This window comes from Helicoverpa zea, chromosome 11 (genome assembly GCF_022581195.2).
Source record: "Helicoverpa zea isolate HzStark_Cry1AcR chromosome 11, ilHelZeax1.1, whole genome shotgun sequence".
NCBI classification, from domain to species: Eukaryota; Metazoa; Arthropoda; class Insecta; order Lepidoptera; family Noctuidae; genus Helicoverpa; species Helicoverpa zea.
In genome coordinates this window covers 10,351,223-10,379,212 of record NC_061462.1, presented here as the reverse complement: position 1 = coordinate 10,379,212, position 27,990 = coordinate 10,351,223, and the positions used below count along the sequence as shown (strand labels likewise).

Below are 27,990 nucleotides of genomic sequence, written 5' to 3'. Positions count from 1 at the left end.
ATGGGATTTCAAAAAAATAAAATTATTTTCCAAAGTTCAATGAAGCAAACTCATAACATGATGCACAAAAATACAACAAATAAAGTTTCGTTCGCTTTGAGTGCAGTGGAACGCGCTCTAGTTCGTAAACATTTTGCTTCTGTCAAAAGTCAAAACAAATAATCATAAACTGTTTACTTTTACCGCGATTTTGTTGCTCATAAATAGCCGAAATACTATTTAAAACCGTGAGCATTATATTTTGGACAATATAGACATAGTGTGCGTGAAGCAGCATCGGGTTCTCAGTGATAATAACCTCAAAATATTTTGTGTTCTTGTTTATCTAAAATTGTGAATTAAGTGTTGATTTTGTGAGTTTTATAAGTTTCCAGTATTTATCTAGTGATGATAGTGATTGTGTGATACGTTGGCGGCGCCTGCAGTGTGCTGAAGTCGGTAAGTACTTAGCATTAAGATATGAAAGTTGACAATGCATCTAACATCCAAAAAACCTGTTTTCTGTCCGAATGTTACAATAAAGTAACAATACTAATGATTATCTACAATTTTGTGAGTGTGCCATGACAATGACTTCATTCATTGAATCAGATTTTTTCTCAGAATATCAAAAATAACAAATGTTATTGTAGGAATCTTGTATCCAACGTTGTGTACTGTACTGAGGTTTTCTTAAGAGCTTTTCGATTTGTGTACTACCTATATTTTTGGGTATTATATAGGTAGATGGCAGTTTTCTTCATATAAATTGAAATTTAAAGGAAGGATTTTTACTTTTTTTGTTGCGGACTAAATCCTGGTATCTTAACTTTATTTTAATTTTTATTCGACGTGATATGCAAATTATTTCAGAACTGAAATAGACAATTTCTGTAATCCATGTTCATCATGATTATCAATTATAACAATATGCAAATTGCTTGGAATCACTGCTTTTTAGAGCAAAAATCTGTTTGTAGAATCTTTATCCCAATACAAGCTGATCTAGCACTGTTTGTAAGGTAATATTGTTGTTATGTTTTCAGCCAATAAGATTGAAATTATGTATGGAAGTATATACTTAGTTCTTTCCATACAATGGTTGTTTTATTTAAGCAGTTTATAATATATCATACATGGGTAAGTTCTAATAAGCCTCGTGTTGAGATCTTTAATGAAAAAAACGGTTTTTCGGTAAGTTTTTAGTTAAATCGTAAATTAATACTTTTGTATAAATAAAGAATTTGTTTCACAAATGTTTTGTTTTTTTTAGTCCTTACTAGCTTCCACCTGCGGTTTGTCCCGGGATATCTACTTGCCGTAGCAAGATGACACATTAAAAAAAAAACCTATGTCCTTCTCTCAAGTCTTAGCTACCTCCCCTCTAATTTTCAGCTTCAATAGTTATAAGTAGTGATCAAGTTCCTAAACATCACCTGCTAACTTGGAACATTTTTAGACTTGCAATTTCGCTCATATCTTAGTAATTTTCGCCCCCTATTTGTTACTGTTTGCTAGAGCGAGTAGGCCAGAACAAACATTTTTTTGCGACACAGTGCAACACACTGGGGTAATGTCGCCTAAGTTAATTTAACTGAACTTTTCTTTTATTTGAGTTATAAATAACACATTATTTTCAGGCAGCATACAATTCATTCCTGCACGTAAAGGACACTTGCTTCTCCTAAACGGCTACACTTACTGGAAAGACGCGCGAAACAAGCGCGCCATCTCTTGGTACTGTTCGAAACGACGGCAGAATTGTATGGCGTACGTCAGAATGGACCATAGCTTGAGCAGCGTCCTGTCAGCTTCGACGAACCATAATCACAAGCCTAAAGTTCTGAATTACTATAATAGTGTCGGTTTTCCACCGAGTTGAAGCCATTTTGATTTTAAGTAGAAAAAGGTACCGTTCTCAGATCAAAGAAATAGGTACCGTTATACTCGTTTTGGCCGTGTTGGCCCACTTAAATAAGTGGCCAAAATCCGTTTTTACTTTAAAATAAATAAAGTAGGTAGGCCAATTGTTATGATATTTTCTTTCTTCATACCCAGTACCATCATAATTTTTTTTTTAAGAAAACCGTCAGACCAAATTCTTCCTATTTCTTTTTATCGACTTGGCTCATTTTTTTCGATTCTTTGTAACTAACAAAATTACATAGCGTAGGTAAAGTTTCGGAGGACACAATAAACTGTAGATCCCGTCTGTAGTACCTATAAGTACCTATAAAACACTGGCTCCATGTAAAACACTGGTTCTTAGCTGCATCTACTTTGAATGGAAGCCGACCCCGACATAGTTGGGAAAAGGCTAGTCAGATTATTTATTATTTATTATTATTTATTATGTTAAAACGGTTTACACACCAATTACATTAAAATAAACAAAAAAAAAAAACGAAAAGAAAAACAGAAGAACATATTGTTATAAAATAATAAAAATAAAACTTAATAATATTACAGAATAAAATATTAAAAACACAACAAAAGGTAAATATACAATTTAAATTAGACTACACAAATTAAACACGTTCACATAGGCTAAGACAAAAACACATTATTATTTTAAAATCATCAGCGAATAAATCACAGTTCGGTTCAGCTTCCATGAGGTCGTTGAGCATAGTTAGAGCACGGGGAACCGGTGATGAGGCGCGGGCCACTGTGCGACTTGTAGGTGCGGCAAGTAGACGGTGTTTTCGACCTCGGAGGTACTTATTAGGGACGTAGAGACGAATCAGCTCATTGTGCAGATCAGGGGCATCTGTTATCCCTCTACATATTTTAAGCATGATGCTCAGCTGGTCATAGGCTCTTCTAGTTTGCAACATATTAAATCCTAGATGTCCAACAAGAAATTTGGTTGGATATAAATATGGATAATATCCAGACCGAAATTTATAAAAGAACCGCAAAAATGCCTTTTGGACTTTTTCAAGCATTAGTATATATTTGGCTTCATACGGGTTCCAAACACAAGAGCTCGCTTCTAATTTGCTTCTGACAAGCGTCGAGTATAAGAGCCGCACGACATGCGCGTTTTGAAAATCTCGTGCGTTTCTTAGAACGAACCCCAGTCGCCTAAACGAGTCTTTAGCAACAGTAGAAATATGGTCATGGAATGTCAGCTTCCGATCAAACACGACACCCGAAACGAAAGTCTTTCACGGTGGTCGATCTTATTATAACAGTGCCATTTATTGTATATTTGAAGTCTATTGGGTGCCGCATGCGACCGAAAGACATGACATAGCATTTAGTGGGATTGAATGTCATCTTATTTGTAACTCCCCATTCATATATAGCATCTATATCCCTCTGAATGGCTTCACAATCTGATATAGTGCTGACACTAGCGTATAGTTTGAGGTCATCTGCGTAGAGGAGGCATTTAACATGTTTGAGAACAGAAGGCAGATCATTAATCATAATGAGAAATAACAATGGTCCAAGGATTGAGCCCTGACTTACGCCAGAACGAGTATGATAGGCACACGAGTCATACATCCCCAACCGAACAAATTGCTGGCGATCACGAAGGTAGTCGGCCAGTAACCGAAGCAAGTTAGGAGAAAAACCCATGGTGCTAAGCTTTAAAAGCAGGATATCATTATTAACCCGATCAAAAGCTTTTTGGAAATCGAAATACAGCACATCTACCTGCTTTCTCTCGTCTAACTGTACAGAGATAAATTCAGTTAGGGTTAGTAAGTTTGTCTCCACGGATCTCTTACGTCTAAATCCATGCTGGGCATTACTGAGATATTTTTCTACTTGAGAGTAAATTAACTTATGAAGGACATTTTCAAATATTTTAGCTGGTGAAGATAATATAGCAATGGGCCGATATTCTTCTACAGAATATCGGCCCTCAGATGAAGTTATGTGCTCAATAAAACTCCATTAGGTAAATAATGTCTTAATTTGAATAACGTCAATCATCCATCACCATCCAGGGTCTGTTATTGTGACAATAATTTTATATTGCCACCATTTATATGTACATTATGGAACGCAGTATTAAGTATATGACAATAAATATTTTTACTAAGCGAATTCATGCCAAAGGTTTCACATAGGTAATCAATAAAAGCTATTAAGCATTTACTTCATAAAATTTTCAATGTTCTAATTACCGCCAAAAAAAAAATTGAATGAAATATGTAATGCATCGGTTTTGTATTTTATTTTATTTACCATATAAATACAAGCGGAAAAGCTTGAGCGCAGATAGAGCAGACTCAAAAAGTACTAAATGGAATTATTTCCTTTTCAGCTGTTGTTTATTACCCCTCCGAAAAAGGTACGTAAAGAGGATCTCATTACTACTCGTGAGAACCATTAATTTAGCTTAATAGGCGCTACACACATTCAATGGAAATTGAGCAATATAATATAACTGCGTACAGTTCTTGGAAAATAGACGTTCGGTTTTTCTGTAGTTAGTTACAGAAAAAAACGTCTAGGTAAACGTAGTGTAGAACGTCTTGCTGTACGGCTGACCGACGATTTTAAGAAGGTGGCGGTTTGAGGATCCACCCTCAAACCGCCACCTTCTACTTCACCTTCCTCAAACCGCTGACTGCCCTAGACCGGGATGGTCGCCGCTCATGGGGCCTAAGTTTACCAATGGGTAGCAATATGCATGATATATGATATGATATAACAGTTAGTGTGTGGCGCCCATCATCGTGAAATATTTTTATGCAGAACTACTACAAATCAATTTATACCTAACGTCTTCCAAATAACTTCGTCCTTTTTACAGTTCGTCCGTCATTTGTGAACTACCGCAACGGCATAGTGATGCTTCTAGACGGTTACAAGTACAACAAGTCCTCGAAACTGAACTGGTATTGTTCTAGAAGAGTCTCCTACGGCTGCAAGGCAAGCGTCAAGTTAACTCCAGATCAGAAATATGTGGAACGAACGTTGTATACCCATGATCATCAAAGGGATAACTTCATGATCTCCAGCAAGGGGGAACTGATTAAACTGTTTTAGTATCTCAAGTTGGTCCTGTCCTGATTTATCTATAAGTCATATATATTACATTTTCATTGTTTAGTATTTTTTTGCAATATTGAACAGTGACTATGAGTTTTCGTTTACCTAATTATAACCTTAGCATGTGCACACTAGTTGTGCAGTAATAATATTAATTATTTATTGTATTGTAGTAACTAGGTATGCCAAATCAGTAAACATTGTATCTTCTAATCATGTGTTTCTTTTTCTTTATTTTTACCATGATTTGTACTAAAATTCAACGCAGCTAATTGCTGTTTATAAATATGTCCTTATTCAGCAAGTTTTTTCTCACCTCGACAATTTTCCAGATCTAATAAATCATATAAGTTTATAGATATAGGTGAAGCACCACGGCCTAAGCATAAAATTGACAACAATAAAATTCACAAAAGCAATAAATATGTACTTATTAATTTTAGAAAAAGGACGGAGACATCATCGACCCGTACATTTACCAAAGAGAAATGGCAGAATAACTCGCAAAAAGTGTCGAGTTTGCTATTCTAAGACAAAAAGAAAAGTGTTATTTGGCTGTCCTAGTTGTCCCGGATTCCCGGGGCTATGCCTGCAATGTTTTGAAGAATATCACAATCAGTGAATATATGTCTAGTTCAGCTGCTGAAGGAAATGCGTCCCTTGCATCTATGAAAATAAAAAAATCTTAAGCTACCATTTCCTTTATTTTTTCTTTGATGCACCATGAACATACGTTTTCCGTTTCTTTTCTTCCTCCTGCCCTGTTCCCAATTTTATTTTGGGGCGGCACAATACGTCATCCTCTTCCATTTACCTCTGTCACTCATCATACTGACACTCACTCCCTTCCTGTTCATGTCATCTTTCAGGCAATCCATCCATCTTTTCTTAGGTCTTCCTTAGGTCTCCATCCATCGTTTTCCGTTTCTATCATATTGTTTTTAAACTTTTGAGATTTGTATAAATAATCGGGTCTTAATCGCGATGCTATTATAATCTAACCGTGACCCCGGTCCGTGAAATTCGACCGAAACAACGTCTAAATAAAAAACGTATCGCACCTTTATATACCGTATCACGATTGCGTTCCTATTATTTATAAATATATGTAGGTATTACTTTTAATTAATACTAATAATTTAGGTATCCTATCTCTTCAAAATCACTTTTCCTTTTTCAGAAAACGCGTATGTTTTGTTTCCTTCTGCCAAGAAAAAGAATTTGTTAATGCTGAATAGTTTTACGTATGCACAACACCTTTCGTCTCGAACCTATTACTGTTCGCAGAAAAACCATGGGTGCAAAGCTGCAGTCAAACTAGATCATTCCGGGAAGGTGCAAATTGTCAGAAACTTTCACGCTCATGATCCTCCACGATATGTAAAAATGGATAATGGCAGATATGTTAAGATATAATATATAAACTTACCAAAATATGAACGGTTCCCACAGAAATTCGGTTTGTTTGCAGATTGTAGTATTCTGAAATAAGCTTTCCGTCTATAAGCAAAAGTAATAATCTCTTATTTTTAGGCAACTGGCATTAGTCGACTAAACGTGCTTCAGTGGTTCGAAATATGTTTTTCTTTTCCCATGATTGTGTAAAAAGTGTATTTTCTACAATTATTTATGACGGGATTACATTTACATTTTCACATAATTATGATGTATTCGTGAATATTGGAGCTTAATTAAAGTACAGATTCTATTGTAACCGTTATTGTTATTCTCCTCGCCTGATAAACTCACGCCTACCGTGAAGACAGTGTTCTCACGTGGGGGCAACTCCTAACATTGTTTTCAATACCATATTGTGGCTTATCTATCAAGCATTGAAATGTTTACTTATATAATCTCACTTTTGTCATGGAACTTTTATGTCCAGAAATGTCGTTCGTGGTTCTCCTTCCGTCTTTGAAGGTTTCAAAATATTTGCCTGCTGTTCAGTGGCATATGAATAGAATGCTTTATATTTTCCCACTGCAGCGCAGTTACGTCTTTTGCACCTACGGCCTCTTGAATAATTCTCATAATTTCTTACATTCCAGGTCTTCAATATGAGCTGATACCCACAAATAAGGGCAAATATTTACTGATGCTGGAAAAGTACACTTACTCACAGGATCACTTCAGTACAAGTTACTACTGTTCTAGAAGGAATATAGGTTGTAGAGCTACCGTCAAATTGGACAAGTCTGGCAATATTAAAGCAGCCAATACTGCACATACACATGATCCACCGACATACATGCGAACTGCTACTGGAGAGTACATTAAAGTTAGACATTAATTAGTATGGACGATTTAGTTGTACATACGTATTTCTTATTGTAGGTATGTTTCATAGGGAATAAATATAATGACCACCATAAAATGCTTTGATACCCTTAGTTTTGTACCCAAAAATATCTACTTAACACCAGAAAAATACAAGTCTAAAAATACAATAGTACCATCTATTTTAGTCACGACTCCACTTTAAATTGTATTCGACCACCAAATTTTGTAAATGATCACCAAATCTTGACGACCAAATGTGGCTTATTATCAAATAAAGTATTATGATGCCATTTTAAGTTATGTCTATATTATACTTCGGCCGTTCAGAGAATGCGTTCCTGACACCTATCAGTTAGTCACGACTAGTGATGGGCACAACATAACACTGAGTTCGTTACCGTTCCTTCAAAATGAACCGCCGCATTATTTTAAGATTATTTTCGTTTTAAATTGGCGGAATCATTTGTTTTATATTTTAGTTATTTAAGTGGAAACCAAAAAAAGGTAATATTCATATAATAAAATTGTTTTATTTATTCTTTGTTACAAGTACATTGAATTGAATGTGCGAACAGAATATTAATCAGACTCCGATTTGCTTGAGGAGGTGGTGTCTTCATCATCATCTTCGCCTACATGTATAATTATATTATTATCAATAACAGAATCAATCCTGATATCTCGGTCTAACAAAAGCCGGGTAATCAAATAAAAACAGATCGAAAACACTTGAAAAACGTGGTCTATGCGCACGAAACGACAACGGACGACTGTTTTAGCGTCACAAAATGGCGGCCCATAACGCCATTTGGGGTTACCATTTTTAATCTAAGTATAAAAATGCGGTTTGGTCATAGTTTTATTTTTATATTTCATAAACGTTATAATTAAGTCTTATAGTCCATTATTTTCCAATTCTTAAAAAGAAAATCAAAACGTATTATTTTATATTATAACTGTATAAGAACAGATTACGATACTTGCCTGTTATTTTTAGCACAGCACTACAAAATATAAACCGCTGACATAACCTTGTAATAGCGCAGTATAGATTTAGAAAAATATTGTTTACCAAGTTATTTGACACTCAGTTTGGCACAAAATTATAACATTCATTGATTATTGATATAATAATGTTGTTTTAATGCTCCTCAATTGTTAAAACGGTAAACAACCAGCAAAAATATTTTTATCGTAACTGCAACGCCGTTGCAAAGTTACGTCGTCAGTTCAATCGCGACGTGTCAGGAACGCATTCTCTGAATGGCCGAACTATAAGTTATGTGTATATAGACTCCACGTATTCTTGTCTGCCCTACCCCCTTTTTTTAACGACCTCAAAAATCATCAAATGAGCCCTCCCGCTGTGGGTTAGTGTAGTGAGTGTCAGACTCTTACTGACTAAAAACCGTCGTGTTCCGTCGTAGGCCTTTTATGTACCAGGGCCGCGGTAACTCCTTCGAACAATCCCGCAGCCCCGGCAGACCTTGGCCCTGTTGGGCCCCGCTGGGGTTGCTGACATCTCTTTGAGGAGCGCGTGGAACCCCGCGCGCCGCCGATCTGCCCTACCCCTAGAGTGCAATTCAAAACCGCGTAGGCGCGGAGGGGCGAGGCGGCCTGCGAGCTGGGGCGCAGGTAGTTTTAACGCTCGCTGCCGCGGCTGAGCAAGCCGAAGCTGCGGTGGTGAACGTGAAAACCATCTGCGACGATAAGTTCGCATGGGACCGCTGGAGCCCCGCAGCCCCGGAGCCGTGACAGAAGCCATGCTTGCTACATGCTGCATGCCTGCTAACATATACAGGGTTATTGGTAACACACTAGCAACCTTGCAGGACTGTATTACTAACATCATAAACTACAACTTTTGTTCAATGACTTTTTATAAAACACTAGCTTTTGCCCGCGGCTTCGCTCCCGTCAACTGACTTCTCTACTTTACCCTATTTTTTTTTCATAAAAACCTTCTCCTGACAATAACAAACACAACAAAAAAAGAATTAGCCAAATTGGTCCAGGTGTTGTTGAGTTATGCGCTTACCAACACATTTTGCGATTCATTTTTATATTATAGATAATACATTTGCCAAAAACAAACCTACAAGATTTCATTGTTCTATCTAACACATTTCAACTCTATTTTGCTATAGTGATAAAATTTGCACGCCCCCACCATTTCTTCACCAACTAATGGCCCGATCGAAACCAGTCGAGCGATTAGTCGACCTTACAGTGTGTGGACGAGTCGAGATTATCACACATTACAATGAATTCGTTTGGCGTAGAGGGTTTGCACTTTTAGAATGAATGCATCTTTACCTACCCACACCTCCCGCGCACTATTCTCGTACCTAGTCATACTTTTGAATTGGTAACAAGTCAAATAAAAAAAAATATCGTCTTCTTCACGTACTGTGTGCCTCGGTGGACGACCACTATCCCTGATGGCATGCCGGAATTGCCCGTAATCTCGTAACCGCTGTGTGGCGGCTAGCATTGTTTCTCAGCGAGGTGTAGGGATGTTTGGGAATCGTATGACGTATTTTCGACAGGCTTCCGAAACATTGTCATCACACCTAGCAAGCATTCGCACTATTTCCGTGTACTCGACATTTGAATATCGAGACGCCATACTGTAAAGATAATTTACGTTCGCACAACCGAATTTCGCTACAAGGACACGTATGACGCGACGCGGGCGCATAAAAACGACTGACGGCCGCTCGTAATTAGGTCAAGTTCAAACGCTCCCCCGCCGCCGCCCGATCCCCGCTCCCCTCCGCTGTCTTTTGTGCTACTGTTTACCTAACTAGCGCTTTCTTTTACTTCCCATAGACTTCGTAAATTTTAGAGCGTACACTTGAAATATTTTAATTTTTGTGTGAAAATTTTGATGAACTAAAATCTGAGAATTATTAAAAGTCGTAGAACAAAAGTTTTAGTTTATGATATTAGTGATACGGTCCCGAGAGGTTGCCAGTGTGTTACCTATAACCCTGTATATTAAGTTTGGGATAACAATGATTTATTTGGACTCATATTGCTTAAATAGGATAGCATAATTTAAAAACTTTGGTTATAATTTTACTTTAAAATGTTGGTTTAATTTTGGTGATCATTTACTATTCTTGTCTGCTATTTGTTTCTTATATCTGGTGGTAAGTTAAACATAAGCCTATTTGATATAGCAAAATGAGCTTAAAATACAGGCTAATAAGCCTGCCTATACAACCTTTAATAATCCTCATCTCACATTCCAGGTCTTAGATATGAGCTGATACCCACAAAAAGGGGCAAATATTTACTGATGCTGGAACAGTACACTTACTCACAGAATCACTCCAGTAACAGTTACTACTGTTCCAAAAGGAATATAGGTTGTAGAGCTACCGTCAAATTGGACAAGTCTGGCAATATTAAAGCAGCCAATACTGCACATACGCATGATCCACCGACATACATGCGAAATGCTAATGGAGAGTACATTAAAGTTATATATTAATTAGTATGGAGGATTTACTTGTACATACGTATTTCTTACTGTAGGTACATTTGATATTATAACAAAATGAGCTTAACATATAGGCTAAAAGCCAGCCCATACAACCTTGAATAATCCGAACCTCACATTCCAGGTCTTGGATATGAGCTGATACCCACAAAAAGGGGCAAATTTTTACTGATGCTGAACAAGTATACTTACTCACAGGATCACAAAAAACGTACTTTTTACTGTTCCAAAAAGAATGTGGGGTGTAGAGCTAACGTCAAATTGGACAATATGGGAAATATAAAAGAAGCCAATACCATCCATATGCATGATCCGCCGAAATATGTACGATCTGCTAGTGGAGACTATATTAAAGTTTAAGGGGCTCAAGTAGTGGGCAGTGTGCTTGATTTCATTTTGGCAAATGCATTTTACCAATGTTACTCGTGCGTGTCTGCCACTGAACGATAGATGATCTTCATTAAACATGTGTGAACAGTAGAAGAATTAGTTATCCTGAAAAGGCTTATTATAAAAAAGGAACCCAGTAAAATAAATATTCAAGTACAAAGGTACCAACGCAATTTGTATCAAATTGGTTGAGCCGTTGATTTGGGTGTGTAGGTACACAAATTCGTATTTTGAATTGTGTGTATGTGTCCCGGTGAGGGTAGGCAGGATACTTAATCATTATATTTCGTAAGCAATGAACTAGTTTATTTATGATAGAACTAAAGATACTACGATCTTGGCTGATTTGTCTTTGAACTATGTATACTTATCTCTTTGGGTAGGTTTTTTGGCATCTAACAATGGCTAAACATTGAAATTGTGGTAAATAGTAATGTAAGTTTATAGTGTATCTAAATTGGTATAAGTATCTTGACTTGAAATAAATATACCTACGAACTTAACATACAACTGTATTTTTTTTCTTTATGTCATCTATTCCTATTAAGATTGGTTTTCGATGATAGGTAAGTGATAATTTTTTTTTTGTTTCAGACAATATGAAGTTCATAGAAACATTGAAAGGGACGAGATTGTTAATGATAAATGGATATACCTATTCTCTCAAAAATCGTGCTAAACGCTGTTACTATTGCTCTAAGGAGGCTCGGAACTGTAAGAGCCGAGTTCGTATATGTAAGAACGGATATATACTTTCCATGGATTTGGAACATAATCATCCCCCGCCTGTTTATAAGGAGGTTGATGGAAGGTATTTGAAAGTCTCAAAGTAGGTTTGGAGTTTGACACCGATAATATGAAGAATACTTAATAAAAAAAGTCGTAATCATAAGAATCGCTGTCACTCCTCATCGATCCCCTCGAAATACATACGAGAGTAGCAAATGGTAGTAACTAATGGCAGCTGCTAGCAATGAAGTAGCAACTCTCTATGAGTATTTCGAAGGGATCGATTAGGAGTGACAGCGATAATGACGATATCAAAGGAAAGACTTGTCTATGGCTATGGAGTAGTACATAACCCGGGTGTGGTGTGTCATCTGCAGCTACGCCTGCCTGGCGGCGGCAGCGACCAATACTGCTTGCTGTAACGGTTTCCAGGATCAACCTGCTGGCAAGAACACCCCAACAATGCATGTGATTAACGAAGTACACGACAGGATTGACGGTTTTCGTGCAATCTGAGTGAATTCGCAATAGTTTTATGAAATTTTGTTAGTCATGTCTAATAGTTTGTATTGTTTGACCATTGTATTTAAATAACGTTATTTTTAAGTAACTGCTATTGTATTGGGTATATATCCCGTATTGATACCACGTAAATAAATCAATGAGGTGTTAAATCAAGGAGATTTTTTGTAACATCGTATATTTTGATGAAGTACTGACAAAGGTTTTAAATCAAAAATATTTTCATTGATTTTGGATACATCCTATTCGTCGACAATTTAAACATTTCTTACCGAATCGCTAAATGTTTAGCTTGTTATAGTTAAGTTTTCTAATGGTTTTCCTCTCTCTCTCTTTAAACACGGATTAAAGTTGCACCAAGAAATAATAATAATAGCGTCCACGGCCGATTTCGGCCACGGCGGCTATTCTCATTTAAGGAGTTTTCAGTTGCGTGACTTTTACAGTTTTGTTGCTAGTAAGTACATCCGTGATGCGATTTTAGTTGAAATTACTTAAATATAAAGAATCTCACATATATTGTTTTGTATTTCAGCGAGGGTGGCATTTATTAAAACAGTCATAGGAAGCACATTATTAATGGTCAATGGATTTACATATTGGCAACATAATACGAGTAGAACTATATATTATTGCTCTAGTAAAACTGGAAATGGTTGTAAGAGTAGAGTTAAAATTACTAAAGAAGGAGTCATTGTTACTTTAAGAGAGGAACATAATCATTCACCACCTGTTTACAAGCAAAGAGGTGGTCTGTACTTCAAGGTTTAAGCTCTGCATTTTGTGAAAATAAATACTTTTCTAGTCATACTGGCGTTTTACTATTCCTCGATTAATCGTATAGTCCGTTCTTGTATGCAACTGGATCGTGACATCTTATTACATGTCGTCCGTACGAATCAAGTCATCGTTCGAATCACGTCGTCATAATGGTCGTTACGGTTATTATGACAGCTAACACTTTTGTTACCCGCGAAAACCAGTGCCTTTTTAACATTATTTGACATTCCAGAGGACGTGAAAATCATAAAAACTGAAAAAGGGAGCATGCTGTTAATGGTCAATGGGTTCACATTTTGGCAGAGTAGTAGGTACAAAACGAATTATTATTGTTCTCGATCGTATTATGGATGTAAGAGTAAAGCAAAATTAAACAGCGAAGGATTTATGATTAGTTTAAAGGAGGATCATAATCATCCACCACCTACTTATGTAGTAGGTGATAGCGGTTTATACTATAAGGTTTCCAGATAATTGAATAAATAATATTGATTCCAAATAATTAGTAATAATTTTAATGGATTTAAAATAAATTAATAATTTCTACTAAGTATACTTTGTTTAATATCAACGCTTATGTGTCTCAAAACTATGTAATCTGGGAGCACTTCTGTGCATCCATTTAGTTTTAGGTAGGCAACAGTGAAATTACAACAAAAAAATGCTGTCGAATATATTCCAGCTAGATGTTAAGTAGTGTTAAATGAGCTATTGTTAGTTTATAACTTTTTAATTTAATAAACAATCTTTTTGTAATCGTAATGGCTTTTTACTTTAACTCGTCTAATATTCATACTAATGTTTGTCACACTACAAAATTAGAAATGTTTCTGTTCTGGCGACATCCCATACTGGCATGACGTTAATTTATCCTTGGACGACTTTTCTTAGCTTGACTTCGAAGTTCTCTTGGAACCAACAGAGTTGGAGTTATTTCTCGAAATAATTTCCACGGTCCTGGAAAGTGGTAGCAGTCAGTAAGTCCAACCATGCCGGATTTTCCAACTCCTTAAACTTAAAAAATAATTTTCAGTGTCCTTGCAATTCATAGTAACGGACAAAGGAAGAACGCTATTGATGGTCAATGGGTTCACATTTTGGCAACACAATAAATGCAAGAACAATTATTATTGCTCTAGAAAGTCTTATCATGGTTGCAAGAGTAGCATCACAATGAACAGTGAAGGGGATATTGTTTGTTTAAAGGAGGTACATAATCATTCACCACCGGCCTACAAGCAAGACAAAACAGGTCTATATGTTAAGCTTTCGTAATGAATTTCCTTTTTGGAAGTAAATAAAGACATTGTAATCGCACTGCATTTTCTCTATATATCCTAATAAACGTATATTGAAACTGCTCCAGTCGCTTGATTTTATATCTTGTGTACGGTTGCACATACGTAGGTAAACGTTTTTTTCTTCTGCGAAACGGCTGTACCTGCTAGCCGTCGTGCGTCAGACCTCTAATCCCAGCCACAGACATGATACATAATATGTCAAATACAGATAATATTTATTTTTTTCTTTTAGATTGCGTACGATTTCTGATGATAAATGAAAAGAAAACGCTAGTGGTGCTCAACGGATACATGTTTCGGCAGCATAATGAAAACAAGAATTATTATTTTTGCTCTAGAAAGAGCAAGAGTGGTTGCAAAAGTGAAGTTACGTTGAATTGTGAGGGAGCAGTCGTTAGTTTGATAGAGGAACATAATCATTTGCCACTCATAAAGTTTTCGAATAACACACGTATCTAAATCGATACCTGTATTTTTTTTTTCAAATATCCTTCATTTAAAAATATCCTTCTGAACAAACCTAATTTGTTTATACTTAATAAATAAATAACATTTTTTAATACTACACCACCTTTACTTTTCAACGCTTATTTAAATATCCATGCTTTCGTCGATTGGTCATCATCTTAAATTATGGCGAGCTCCTAATTTGCCGTGACAATTTGTTTTCCTTTTTTCCTTTTGGCCCTATATTATCTAAATATTTTTGGATCTTTTAATAATGTGTCATGGTAATCAGTAGGTAAATATAGTTATAGGTATAATAGTAGTAGTTATAGACTAAGCCACTTCACCATCCGTCATGACGAGAGAGAAACGTGGTCTTGCTAAAATAAATGATATGAACCCTTCAAACATGCAAGGTTGAAATGAAATTAATAAAAAAAATAATTATATTCTTACATTCCAGAGTACGTGCAATTCATTACAACCACAACGGGGAGTATGTTGTTGATGATTAATGGGTTCACATTTGTGAAAAATAACAAATCGAAAAATATTTATTACTGCTCTAGTCGGTACTACAATAATTGTATGAGCAGAGTCCGACTGAGTGACGAAGGGGATATACTTAGTTTCGTAGAAGAGCATAATCATTTGCCTCCTGTGTTCAAGAGAAAAATGGACGGCACATATGCTAAAATAAGAAATATAAATAAATAAAGAAATGCTTTTGAATTATCGTTCTGTTTATATCCTACGTTTTGATTGTCCTCTATGCCTTCTCAAAACACGGGTACTTATCTATAAATCCATATTTTATATTTTATAGTCTATGTGTAAATCCGATAATGGGGATTTCTTCTTCTTCCTTGAGGGCGTTTTGGGTTCTGTCTTTTGTAAATTTCTGACGTTCAAAAAGTGCTGTCTTGCAGCCAAGTTTGAATGAATGATTTTTTATTTTGTTTTGATTTTCCATTTTTGAGCATTATACCTACTAAGTCAAGACACCATAATGAACTTTTTAAAGATTCCGTACATAGTACAAATTTTTTGTGTGCTTCGAAAAAAATTGGTTGTACCTACGCGTTTACTATCGTTCTAAAACCAATTTAGGTAGCAAATTAAAGACAATCTTTTTTATTTCAGCTTCCATGCAGTTTATGACGACAGATAAAGGAGGAACTCTACTAATGGTCAATGGGTTCACATTCTCTCAAAATAACAAATCCAAACATATGTATTATTGCGCTAGAAAGTCTTCTGGTTGTAAGAGTAGTGTGAGACTAAATACTGAAGGAGGTATCGTTCAGCTGAAAGAGGAACACAATCATTTGCCCCCAGTTTATAGGAGATTGAGTAACGGAAGATATATTAAAATAACTGGGTCTAAGCTTAGCACGGTACCTTAAGGAGATCAAGAAATTATTTCTGGAACTTCTCTTTGTAAAATCTAGTCGATTACTTCCCAGCTATAGTAGTGTTAATTTTATTGAAGATTTATGAATGGAAAGAGTAGATTTCTAAATTACGTTAGGTTATGTAAATATCTTTATTAATAATAAACCTCCTGAAACCCTTGACAGTTTTCAATAATCGGTGTTATTTATTTTTATTTAGATACTTTGTATGAAGATCATTAATTGATGTCGATAATTATAAAATATAACTGTCGTTGTAAATTATCTAATAAATATAATTCAAATTTCGATCTCATTACAGCATTATTATTTTAATTTGAGTCTGATACCATTATTAATCATAATATGAGCAATTAGAGAAGTATTGAATCTAAAACTATAAAAAGGTAAATATAAAATGGAAGTGAATATATGCCTTTTTAATAATTCCTTTCAGGTATCACCAACTTCAAGTTTATTCAAACGATCCGAGGCAAGACTTTGCTAATGGTGAATGGCTACACTTATACGGAAAACAATAGGGCCAAGAACACGTTTTATTGTTCTAGAAAGTACAAAAGCTGCAAGTCCAGTGTGAAGTTCGATGATCAAGGCAGAATCACGGGTTTTAGACTCGACCATAACCATTCTCCACCTATATACCGTTCAACGCAAAATGGACTTTATGTTAAATGCAGCACGGATCAGAATCCCTCGATGTATGCTGCGTTTGGTGGTTTTCGACAGCCGGAAAAGGGACGACCTTTCTTTATGTAGGTCTATATTATTTATTAGTATTTTTAGAAGGATATAAATATTATATTTTCATTATTTTAGGTATATTCATGAATAAATTCTATAACTTGGCATTTGATGTATTACAGTTTATTAAAACAAGTTAGGAAGAAAATGCAGTAGATATAATAACAATATAATTTTATAAATCTCTCATCGATCGACTGTTACGTCTTGCAATTGTAAATAACTGCTTTTTTATTAGGTTACTAAGTACCGTAATTTATAAACTATTAATATTATAAGATGTTTATAATATCGTTCATTATTTTCGTTACTTTTAAATAGGTGAAAAATGAAGGCAATATGTCATACATATTTATACTATACTCATTAAACTAGGACAAGCAATCGTGTAATTTTTTTTTAAATAAGATTTTTTTTTGAATTACTTGTATCTAATAAATCTGTTATACCTACCTACTAGGTAATAAAATAAAAGTTATTGAGTATTATAATCAAATTATTAGACAAGTAAGATTTTAGCATATACATATAGGTAAACTAGATGATGTCATGTAATGTACAAAATAAGTTAAATAAGTCTTGAAAATTCTGTTTTGAACACTCCAAAACTGCATTTACTTTTTACTAAAGTATTTTCAACTGTTACTCGTATTTCAGCCTGTTGGTACTGTAGCGCGTGGTGCGCTAGGAACCGGGGATCTTCAGGATATTAAATTAAAACATTCAATAATAACTTTAACTTTGCGTTTATTCGCTGACTCGGGGGTGAAGTCACACACTTCAATATATAAAAACTATTCTATTTCTATTTATATCATTGTCCGGCCAGTATCAATTACAATTAATAAAACCTACTTCTAATCTACTTCAGTACTACATCTCTACATCAGCTACGCCCTTAGGATAAAGTTGAACTTTATCTCAAAAGCGCAGCTTTAGGCGGACAATCATACAAATGTTACCTACCTACATCTAACCGAAAACTGACCTATGCGTGGGAATTAAAAACACGTCCCTCACAACGGGATAGTTTACAATAACATGTGAGTTGTTTACTTAAGTGTGCCAAACTGCACTGTAAGAAAACATGTTATCGTGAACTTTTTCGCGGCAAAACCACGCAAAAAGCCTCGAAACGTGCTTCTAATAGCAAAGGATATTCAAAGTGAACACCCGTCCTGAAGGGATTACTTTTCAAGCGAAGAAAAACTCTGTATTGACAACTTACAACTTCGCCGGACGCTAACGTGTCAGATGAAGGGATAAGTCACCGTTATCAAAGTTTCTCACCTAACGTGATATAATTAAACATCTTACCCAATAATTATTTTTGTACAATTTTGGAATATTAAATAATAAATAAATCAAATATAGGGATCATAAATCTTCGGCAGAAACCATTGTGTCAAGCAAACACTCTTCGCAAGGCTATGCCCCTTATTGCGAAGTTGATCTCAACCTCAATTCACCATCCAAATATTTTTTCAAAACCAAATCAGATAATAATTTTGGGATCAGATTTACAGAGCAATATTAAAAAACTTATAAAAATAACACAGGCTTGACCACATTGGTTATCTTCATCTTCCTTCGTACTGAAGATGAAGTAGCTCTGCCGTGGACATCATCTTCTCACGAAGATGAAGTAGCTTACCTTCTTATCCCTTCACCGGCAATGCTCGTACCACTCGTTCCAGGTAACATGTAATTATAAAATACGTATTATAAAAACGTCATATAAAATTAACGAAAATGTTTCCTATCTTTATATTTATCTACATTTTGCCTATTTAAAAATACTAAATTATCGTCAATATTACGCAGTTGTATCTGTTTTTTGTACTGCGTGTCTATCCTCCCCTCAGAAGGATAAAAATGATGATATTCATTGTTTTTCTTAACATTTTTCCGATAACAATAACAAGAATCTACAAACTTCTTATTGTTTATCACCTTTGATGATGTAGAAGTCTGACTAGACTTCAAAACCATACGTTTACGTCGCTTTCGCAAAACTTTTCTTCGAATATTATTTACTTTTAGTTTATTTTGAAAATAAATATAATTATTTTTATTTAATTTGTCGTCAATGTCATCTGTCGTTTTGTCATTATTTGCGTCACTATGGTGATCCTTATCCGTCAGTATTGACACTGACACCTTTTTTCTTAAAGTATCAATATCAATAAATTTCGAAACAAAACTCCTTTTCAAAATTAAATAATTATTAGAAAAATCTATCAAACAATCATTTTTAGAGAGAAAATCTCGGCCAAGAATTATATTTTGTTGAATATTCTTTATAACCAAAAACTTCTGCTTGAAAAAAGAAGAATCTATTAATAAATTCAATGATGCTTCTCCTAAAATTGTTAAATTAGCACCAGAGACTGTCGTAGCAGAATTCTTCGTGCTCTCTTTGATGATATTCATTATAGCGCGTGGTGCGCTAGGAACCGGGGATCTTCAGGATATTAAATTAAAACATTCAATAATAACTTTAACTTTGCGTTTATTCGCTGACTCGGGGGTGAAGTCACACACTTCAATATATAAAAACTATTCTATTTCTATTTATATCATTGTCCGGCCAGTATCAATTACAATTAATAAAACCTACTTCTAATCTACTTCAGTACTACATCTCTACAGTACGTACATATTTATATATTATATAGTTTAGGTATATTATTGAATTTTAAAGCAAGCACGCATATCGCGGGAATCAAATAGTATAGTTTTAATAGTTTAGCCTGTAAAATATGCCTACAATAACTTATTCTTAAGATAATAGCTAAAAGCCTTTTGTAACTATTTCAATGGTTATTTCAAATAAATTAGAGTTTAACAAAACAAAAAGTTATTTTTATTCTTTGCAGTAATTAAGTACCTAATTGCCTGAATGTATCGAAGTCGTATAAAATTGAATATGAGTTTTGCCATCCGCATAAAACCGAGCGGAAAATCCGCTAGAGTGAAAGCGATGAATAGAGGTTTCCTTTCCAAACATAAACGACCTTAAACAAACATAATACGAAAAATGTTGTTCAATAACTTTATGTCCTCATCCTCGTAACAAATTCGGAATAATAAGATTTTTATTGTTACATTTGCAGAATACTCAATGATACCTTCGAAACGCAGCAACAAAACACTGCTGATGCACAAAAGCTACACATACTCCCAGAGGAATATATCTAATAATTACTATTGTTCACGAACTCTTAGTTCTTCATGCAAAGCTAAGATTAAACTTGATGAGCATGGCAAGATATCGCCTGCCTCCAGGTTACAGCATAATCATGATCCTCCGAAGTACAAGGTGTTGCCTAACGGTGATTATATTAAACTTTAATCCAGTGTATGTGTAATTAATACAAAATGTAAATATATTGTGAATAAATTACGAAGTTATTTATACAAAATAAAATAATTAATTTAATAAATAAAGTGTTTTTTTTGTTATCCTTAGATGATAGAGTACTAAGTTCATCTGTACATTAGGTACTAACTATAATGTTAAGTGTATGGTAAAATACTGGTCTTCAATCCTAGATAGTTATAGGTATAATCTTAGGTAGTTATTTCTGACGAAAAAGCAAGTGATGTATCATACGTGTGTGTGTGAATGTAAATGCGCAGTCTCTGACATACCCAGCGACATTTACACACAACATACGACGTCTAAAAAGAGCCTAGGCATAGTATTGATATAGGTAGGTATACCTACATTAATTGATGCTTGTTGTTGTGAAATCAATGTTTGTTACAGAATACACCTTCGTAAGAACACAGTTTGGACATCATTGGCTTTTGTATAAAGGTTATACGTATTCCAAAAGTTCTCCGGATCTCTTCTACTGTTCAAAGACAGATAAAGGTTGCAAAGCGAAGCTGAAAACTGATGAAAATGGTCGGGTCGTTAATACAACTGTAATAGAACATGATCATTCACCACCGCGGTTTGTTTGGAAGAAATGAGGCCGCTATTTCAGAGATTTTTTGCAAAAACAACTTTTTACCAAAAGTCTAGTGGATGCAGCTATGTTAATATTACTTATAAGATTTTTGGGAAGTCGATAAAAAATATTTTTTGTTATAATGTTCTGTATAACAATCGCGAGATAAAATAGGAGTCGTTGAAAAGGATGTTTTGTAATTGGTGCCTTTAAATGAAATAAAATATTTCGTAGCCATTCATATTTTTCTAGATCGTCGTCTGCCTATCCTGTACCCAACTATGTTTAGTTCAACTTTCTGTCTAACCGGATGCAGCTTACTGTTTACCATGTTTATGTAATGTATGTGGTTAAAATAATATATGTTAACTCAAAAGATTGGATTTCAGATTCTTCATACAAATGACAACGACAAAGCGGGGTAGGTTTTTCTGATGTTTCGAGGTTACATCTTTTCTCAACAGCATCAGACCCTGAACTACTATTGTTTTTAGAAAGATGCGCATGTACTAATACTTGCATGTTTTTTTTTGCAGAATATACCTTCATCAAAACACACAATGGACATCAATTGATGTTGTATAAAGGTTATACGTATTCCAAAAGTACTCCGAATCACTTCTACTGTTCAAAGAGAGAAAAGGGTTGTAAAGCGAAGGTGAAAACTGGTAAAAATGGTCGCGTTGTTAACACAGAAGTAATAAAACATGATCATCCACCACCAAAGTATGTTCCGACAAAGTTTGGATACTATATCAAAGTTTTTTCGTAAATATATTCACATAGGATAAAATAAATTATTTTGTAAAAAATTATCATATCTCAGTTTCTGTTAATTTGATTCATCATCTGACAAACCTTTTCCCAAATATGTAGGGGTCGGCTTGAGCTGTAGCTGAGTGCCTGTGTTTTATGGAGCGACTGACTTGATTTTTTACTATATCTGTTTAATGTATGTGTTTGAAATAAATACATATGTTAACCCAAAAGATCAAATTCCAGGTGCTTATTTTTCATACAAAATGATACCGACAAAACGGGGGAAGTTTTTGCTGATGTTTCAAGGATACACGTTTTCTCAACAGCATCAGACCCTGAACTACTATTGTTCTAAGAAGGATGCTGGATGCAAGGCTCGGATCAAACTGGATAGAAATGGCAAAATTATGCCAACATCCCATCCCATACATTTCCATCCACCTCCGAAATACATGGTGATGCCAAAAGGAGATTATATTAAATTATCATAATTGTAAGGACTCAAATTTTTTCGGTACTTGGACATAATATACACTTTCTTTGGAGTATTCGATGTTTTGTCTCTGTGTGCATTCGTTGTGCATCAGAATCCAAAACTTTCATGTTTTTCAATTTAAGTCAAGAAGTAGGAAAACAAATCTACTACGATTCACCCTACCAGCACATGATTGTTACCAATTAGGTACCTAGCTAAAATTGAAATAGGTATATAAAAAGTATTTTCGGTATTTTTGCGGACTATTAACTATAGGCTAGTTATATGATACGAGTATTGTAGTGTACAGTGTTAAGTTTTTTCTAAGATAATAAAGAAAATATAACGCCTTATCTTTACTTAAAAAATATGAACATCTATTGTTTTTATTTTAAACATTAAGGTTGCACAGTGACCCCTTTCCTCTACCTCTTCCAAAATCATATACCTCAATGAATGTATTTTTTACAGATGATTTTAAATATGTTTATGTACAATCTCAAATGGGGAAGCCATTGATTCTTATTGGAGGATACACTTTCTCTCACTGGAGAGGAGCATGGACATGTTCTACAAAAAACCCAAATTGTAGAGCGAGGCTGAGGTTGGACGAGAATGAAAAAATTGTTAGTTTGTATAATGTACACCCACATCCACCTAGAAGATATATGTTGATTCAAGGAGAATACGTGCGGTGTTAAAGTTTTAGTTAAATATGTATTTTTAGTTTTAATGAACCTTTTTAATGAGCCTTACTGGTTTTTTGATAAAAAGTAGCCTATGTGTTAATCCAGGGTATCACCTATCTACATACCTACGTTTTTGTGTGTACGAATAACAAACATACATCCATACATTCTCACAAGCTTTCACATTTATAATATTAGTAGGAATTAGTAGGATATCAGTAGGACAAGATACTTATGTTCACAAGTGGCCTATGTGTACTATCTGTGCCGGTGTGTATCTGTGACAGCAAGACGTAGACACAACTGCTTATTTGCTTGACAGTATGTTTACGTATGTGCAATTACAAAACTGTGATGTCTGCTACGCTAAGTAATGCGGCTTGCAGACTTGGTTATTCATTAATTGGACTTGGTTATTAAAGAAAAATATAAGACTTGGTAATTAATTAATTGAATATCTCAGATGTGGCTTTTCAATTTATTTTTACGAAAAAATAGATAAACTTTTTGAGAGTTATTCTTAGTTTGTATTGATTTTCATAGAACTCTGTAATTACACACTACTACCACGCAATCATTAAGTATGTATGGTATAAAATCGGGTGTCGTATTTTTAAGGTAAACTAGACAATTAAAGTCTACCAAAAATAAGCCAGTCTTTTGATTTATTTATTAAGTCTTTGAAGCTTTTTATCTTGTGAGTTAATGAAAATTGCTATAGGAAAGTCAAGATAATCTGCCTAGCTAGACATAGCTGAGTACCAGGGTTTTACATGCATTATGTATCTTATCTGTTCGACCCACTAACCCGTCCAAGACTCATTGGGGAAGTTAAAATAAGTTAGTTCTCGTCAAAAAAAAAATTGTTCGGACCAGGGATGCCATTAAATTTAGCGAAAACCATTCAAACCTACATTTTATCATCTTTCGAGTCTTGTTCCCAACATTCGAACCAATCCATTGTTTTATTTACACAGGTTACGAATACACTTACGTGAAATCACAAATGGGGAAGAAGTTGATTCTCATAGAAGGGCACACGTTCTCCCAAGCTTACGGTCGGTGTTGGGTTTGTTCCACGAAAAACCCGCCGTGCAAGGCGAAACTCAAGTTGGACGATAATCAAAGAATTATCGAGCTTTTCAACGAACATCCCCATCGAGAGAGATATGGTCTCATTGGCGGGAAATATGTGCGTTTGTAAAAAAAATATACATAACGAGTTGAACAGGATAAAGCATCCTTTGATTTAATAAAGATATTCAAAACGAATGATCCGTATTGTTAGTTTCATTAAATAATAAGTCAATTTACTATATTTCTTGTTACGATGCCTCAGTTATATAAATACATATTTTATAATAAATCTTAACTAACCGTTTTCTTTCAAAACGTTAATGTATTGATTATGCCTAGTTATTAACTGAGAATTTATAGATTCTTATTTACACCTATCTTGTTATTTACACAGTTATTAAAAATAAACGATATTCACACATTTCTATTATTCTGTCTATTGTTTATTTGTCATCGGTCCTCAGTACGTAAGTAGCTACTGTATCGACTAGCCAACACATTTTGAAGTTGCCTTCGTATTTTTTTTTGCTGATGACGACGGTCGCCAAGGCCCATTATCACTGACAGTATAAATGTAACTTTTTTTCTAAAAACGACTGTTGTAAATTAAAATGTATCAGGCGTTTTACATTTGCAGAATACCAGATAGTGAAATCTCAACGCGGGAGAGACTTGATACTTATAAATGGATACACATTTGCTCGAACATCTCCGTACCGGTGGATTTGTTCAACACATTATCCTGGCTGCAAGGCCGTATTGAGACTGACCTCAGACGGCAAAGTCCGTGAGCTCACGGACCATTCGCATCCAGTTAGAAGATATGTAATAACGGGTGATGGACAAATTAGATATCATCAGTGTTATTTTCGAGGATCCGAGCAAGATCCGTAATTCAATTACGGATTTTAGTCCATTGATCAAATACATCCTGTAAGTTTTTATAAGTATTGGAAATAAACGATCTTCACATATGTACCTTCTTATTAAAATGCTTTCCTTTGATACTGATTTCGTCTAGTGACTATTTCTCATTGGTCGTCAGTTCGTAAGTTTACGTTGTATAAGGCTCTCCCTAGACGGTCAATGTAATTGCACAATAATACGATGTGTGTTTAACATTTGCAGAATACCAGATAGTGAAATCTCAACGAGGGAGAGACTTGATACTTATAAATGGATACACATTTGCTCGAGCGACCCCTTACCGGTGGACCTGTTCAACGCATTACCCTGAGTGCAAGGCCGTCTTGAGACTGACCCTAGATGGAAAAGTTCGTGACGTCACCAATCATTCGCATCCAGTCAGAAAATATGTGATAACGAGTCAAGGAAAATATATTAGATTTAAATAATTTTATTTTCGGAGATCCAAGCAATTTGCATATCACTTATTTGATCTGAATCCATAGTATCTGCTGTGTGAGTAGTTTTCGTGTTGAATTATTTTATTCTATTTCTATTATTTTTATATTCGATTTAATAAGTTAAAGCTAGTCATAGTTTATTCAAGTAGGAATTACATGAAACTGCTTACTTTTAAGTTCGGTTAATATTTACTTCTACTCTCATTCCTAGAATATTTTTATTTCTCATGAGACGTGAGGATAGGGCTACTGGTTTGTAGTTAAGATGTTCTATAAAATCTATAAAATTAGTTGGGCGGATCATGAAATATTTTAAGCAGATAGATGGATGAATGACACATCATTATCGTGTCGAGATCGCTATGGAACTTAAAAAGCATATAAACCTGTTGATTCTTGCCATAATTTAGTAATAAACTTTGATATGTCATAATATTCTATATCTAACAAGTTAAGTTGTATTTTACATTAAAAAAGTACGTTGAGGTTTTAATTGTTTTATGGTGTTAGGTTAACAAAGTCGTTATGATGAAAATAATTATAATAATTACTTATATGACAACCAGATTTTTTTTGTAACATCAATCAAGAGTCTCCGAATAAGGCAGTTTGAAATCGTTAAGAAGCAGATTATTTCAGTACCGTTTGAATAAGATTGGGCACACATAGGTTATTGTGACGTCACTCCTAAGAGGTGACTCATATGCAATTGAGAACTCTAAGTAATAACTCTAGTGATGTACATAAATGTTGATATAACTTTTAAGAGAGATGCTACTCTTGTGTTGACTTTTTCTTCTTCTTGGGTTTGGGTTTTTGGGTTCTTAAGCAAAATTATTATATTTCAGGTAACAATGTTCATTAGAGATGTCGACGAAATTCTTTCTTTGGCTCTTTTGAATGACGATGTCGAATCTGATAACGAAGCTACTGACCATGAAGAGACTGAAAGTGAGGAGACTGAAGGAGTAGAGAGTCAACTAGAGGAGTCTAGTACTGAAACAAATGAAGTTGTTATACCTGAGAATGATAAAGGCCTGACTAAAAAGGGTTTGCCAAGGAAAAGACATAAATATGATAAAACTATTGGGAATAGACGAATAAGGCTATACAAAGACAAGGCTGATCAAAAGCTAGCAATGAAACCACCGTGTAATGGAAAATGTCGCAGACAATGTACAACTAAGATTTCTGAAGAAATGAGAAAACAAATACATGATTGTTACGTAAGTTTTGATTCGGAGTCTAGAGGAATGTTCATTAAGGAATTAGTTGAACCACAGGAAGTAAAAAAAAGAAAAACAAAATTTCGATGTAAGAGTAGGGATGTTGCATATTCCTATCATTTTCAAGTTGGTGACGAAAGAATTCAAGTTTGCAAAACATTTTTTCTAACCACCCTTGGGTACAAACGGCAGAATGACACCCATGTTTACTTAACACTCAAAAAGGAAATTGATGATTTGCAAGAAAAACGAGGTAAATACTTACGCAAGAAGAAAAATAGTCAAGGACATGTGTAAAACGTTAATGCAACAATTTCAGACTAGCATCGTAAGCATGCTTCTAAAACATTGTCTGACAAGTGACATGAATGTCATGATGATACATCAATCCTTCACGGGTAAACATATTGATCTCTTCCAAGCGTCAAAATATTGTAACCAATATTAATACTTCTTATTTAACCACTTAATATAATTTAGAACATTTAAATTGTAATTGTTGTTTTATTTTAAACAATATCAATTCCATTTTCAGAAAGGTATAACTGCTGATTCCCGTAAGTTACTTTTTAGTCTAAAACCAAATGTTTACGCTATTGTATAATATTTAGAAGGTTTAAGTGAAGATTAGTGTAGTGTAGAGTATGATGGAGTGGCATAGGGCTGAGTAGGGAAGAACGGGAGTGAAGCCGAACAGACAAAAGCTAGTAATGTATGAAGTTATATCATACAGTGCTAGGTTTATTCATTATCGGAAGGTTCATACAAATTGGCAACATTTTTTTAAAAGATATTATTATTAATAAATTGTTAAATACATTTCAGGTTACAAGAAGAAAAACAATGGCGCAGAAAACGCGAGGAGGTATAGAGAAAAGTTGAGAAAGGAAAATCCTGCCAAGTTTGAGGCACAAAGAATAAAAAACATACAAAGAGCTAAAAAAAACCGAAAGAGAATTTCAGAAATGACTCAAGAACAGGCTGATAAGATAAGAAAAACTTGGCGAAACAAAAAAAGGAAAGACAGAAAAAAATGATGTTGTAATATTATATATAACATTTAATTCAGATCAATATTGACTTCTAATAATAATAAAGTGTTTAATAAAAAATAACTGATCTTAGAATAACACAGTTTATAATACTGATGCTTGTTCAATTTATAGGAATTAAGAAATAATCAATGGCGGTAAAAATAATTTAAGTATTGCGTAAATTCTCAAAGTAACAACTAATTCAATTTGTGATTATTTTGATACTTGAAATTTGATTTCATTTGAAATAAGTAGGTGTAAGTAAAATAAAACTTTTAAAAATATATTTCGGTTTTATT

The 27,990-nt window shown here is 34.6% G+C and overlaps 2 protein-coding genes across 9 annotated transcripts in view; one reads left to right on the top strand and one right to left on the bottom strand.

Annotated features, from left to right (window-relative positions):
* Positions 1-27,990, bottom strand: part of LOC124634364 (modifier of mdg4-like) — a 486,707-nt gene that overhangs the window by 53,481 nt on the left and 405,236 nt on the right. The gene's annotated exons all lie outside the window — the stretch shown is intronic.
* Positions 24-27,975, top strand: LOC124634366. Of its 7 annotated transcripts, XR_006984849.1 has the most exons (5): positions 24-438; positions 7,041-7,326; positions 10,530-10,811; positions 10,905-15,739; positions 16,093-19,964. XR_006984849.1 is itself a non-coding variant. In XM_047169930.1 (3 exons), the coding sequence occupies exon 3, from the start codon at positions 26,169-26,171 to the stop codon at positions 26,952-26,954; it is 786 nt and encodes a 261-aa protein (XP_047025886.1). In that variant the 5' UTR covers positions 22,740-22,924; positions 23,965-24,997; positions 25,193-26,168; the 3' UTR covers positions 26,955-27,975. The 7 variants fall into 7 exon arrangements, 4 of the variants coding, with proteins under 4 accessions (XP_047025888.1, XP_047025886.1, XP_047025887.1 ...); XR_006984850.1 differs by lacking the exons at positions 7,041-7,326; positions 10,530-10,811; positions 10,905-15,739; positions 16,093-19,964 and adding exons at positions 1,620-1,888; positions 4,262-4,288; positions 4,754-6,706 and having other exon boundaries at positions 33-438; XR_006984848.1 differs by having other exon boundaries at positions 75-438; positions 10,905-19,964.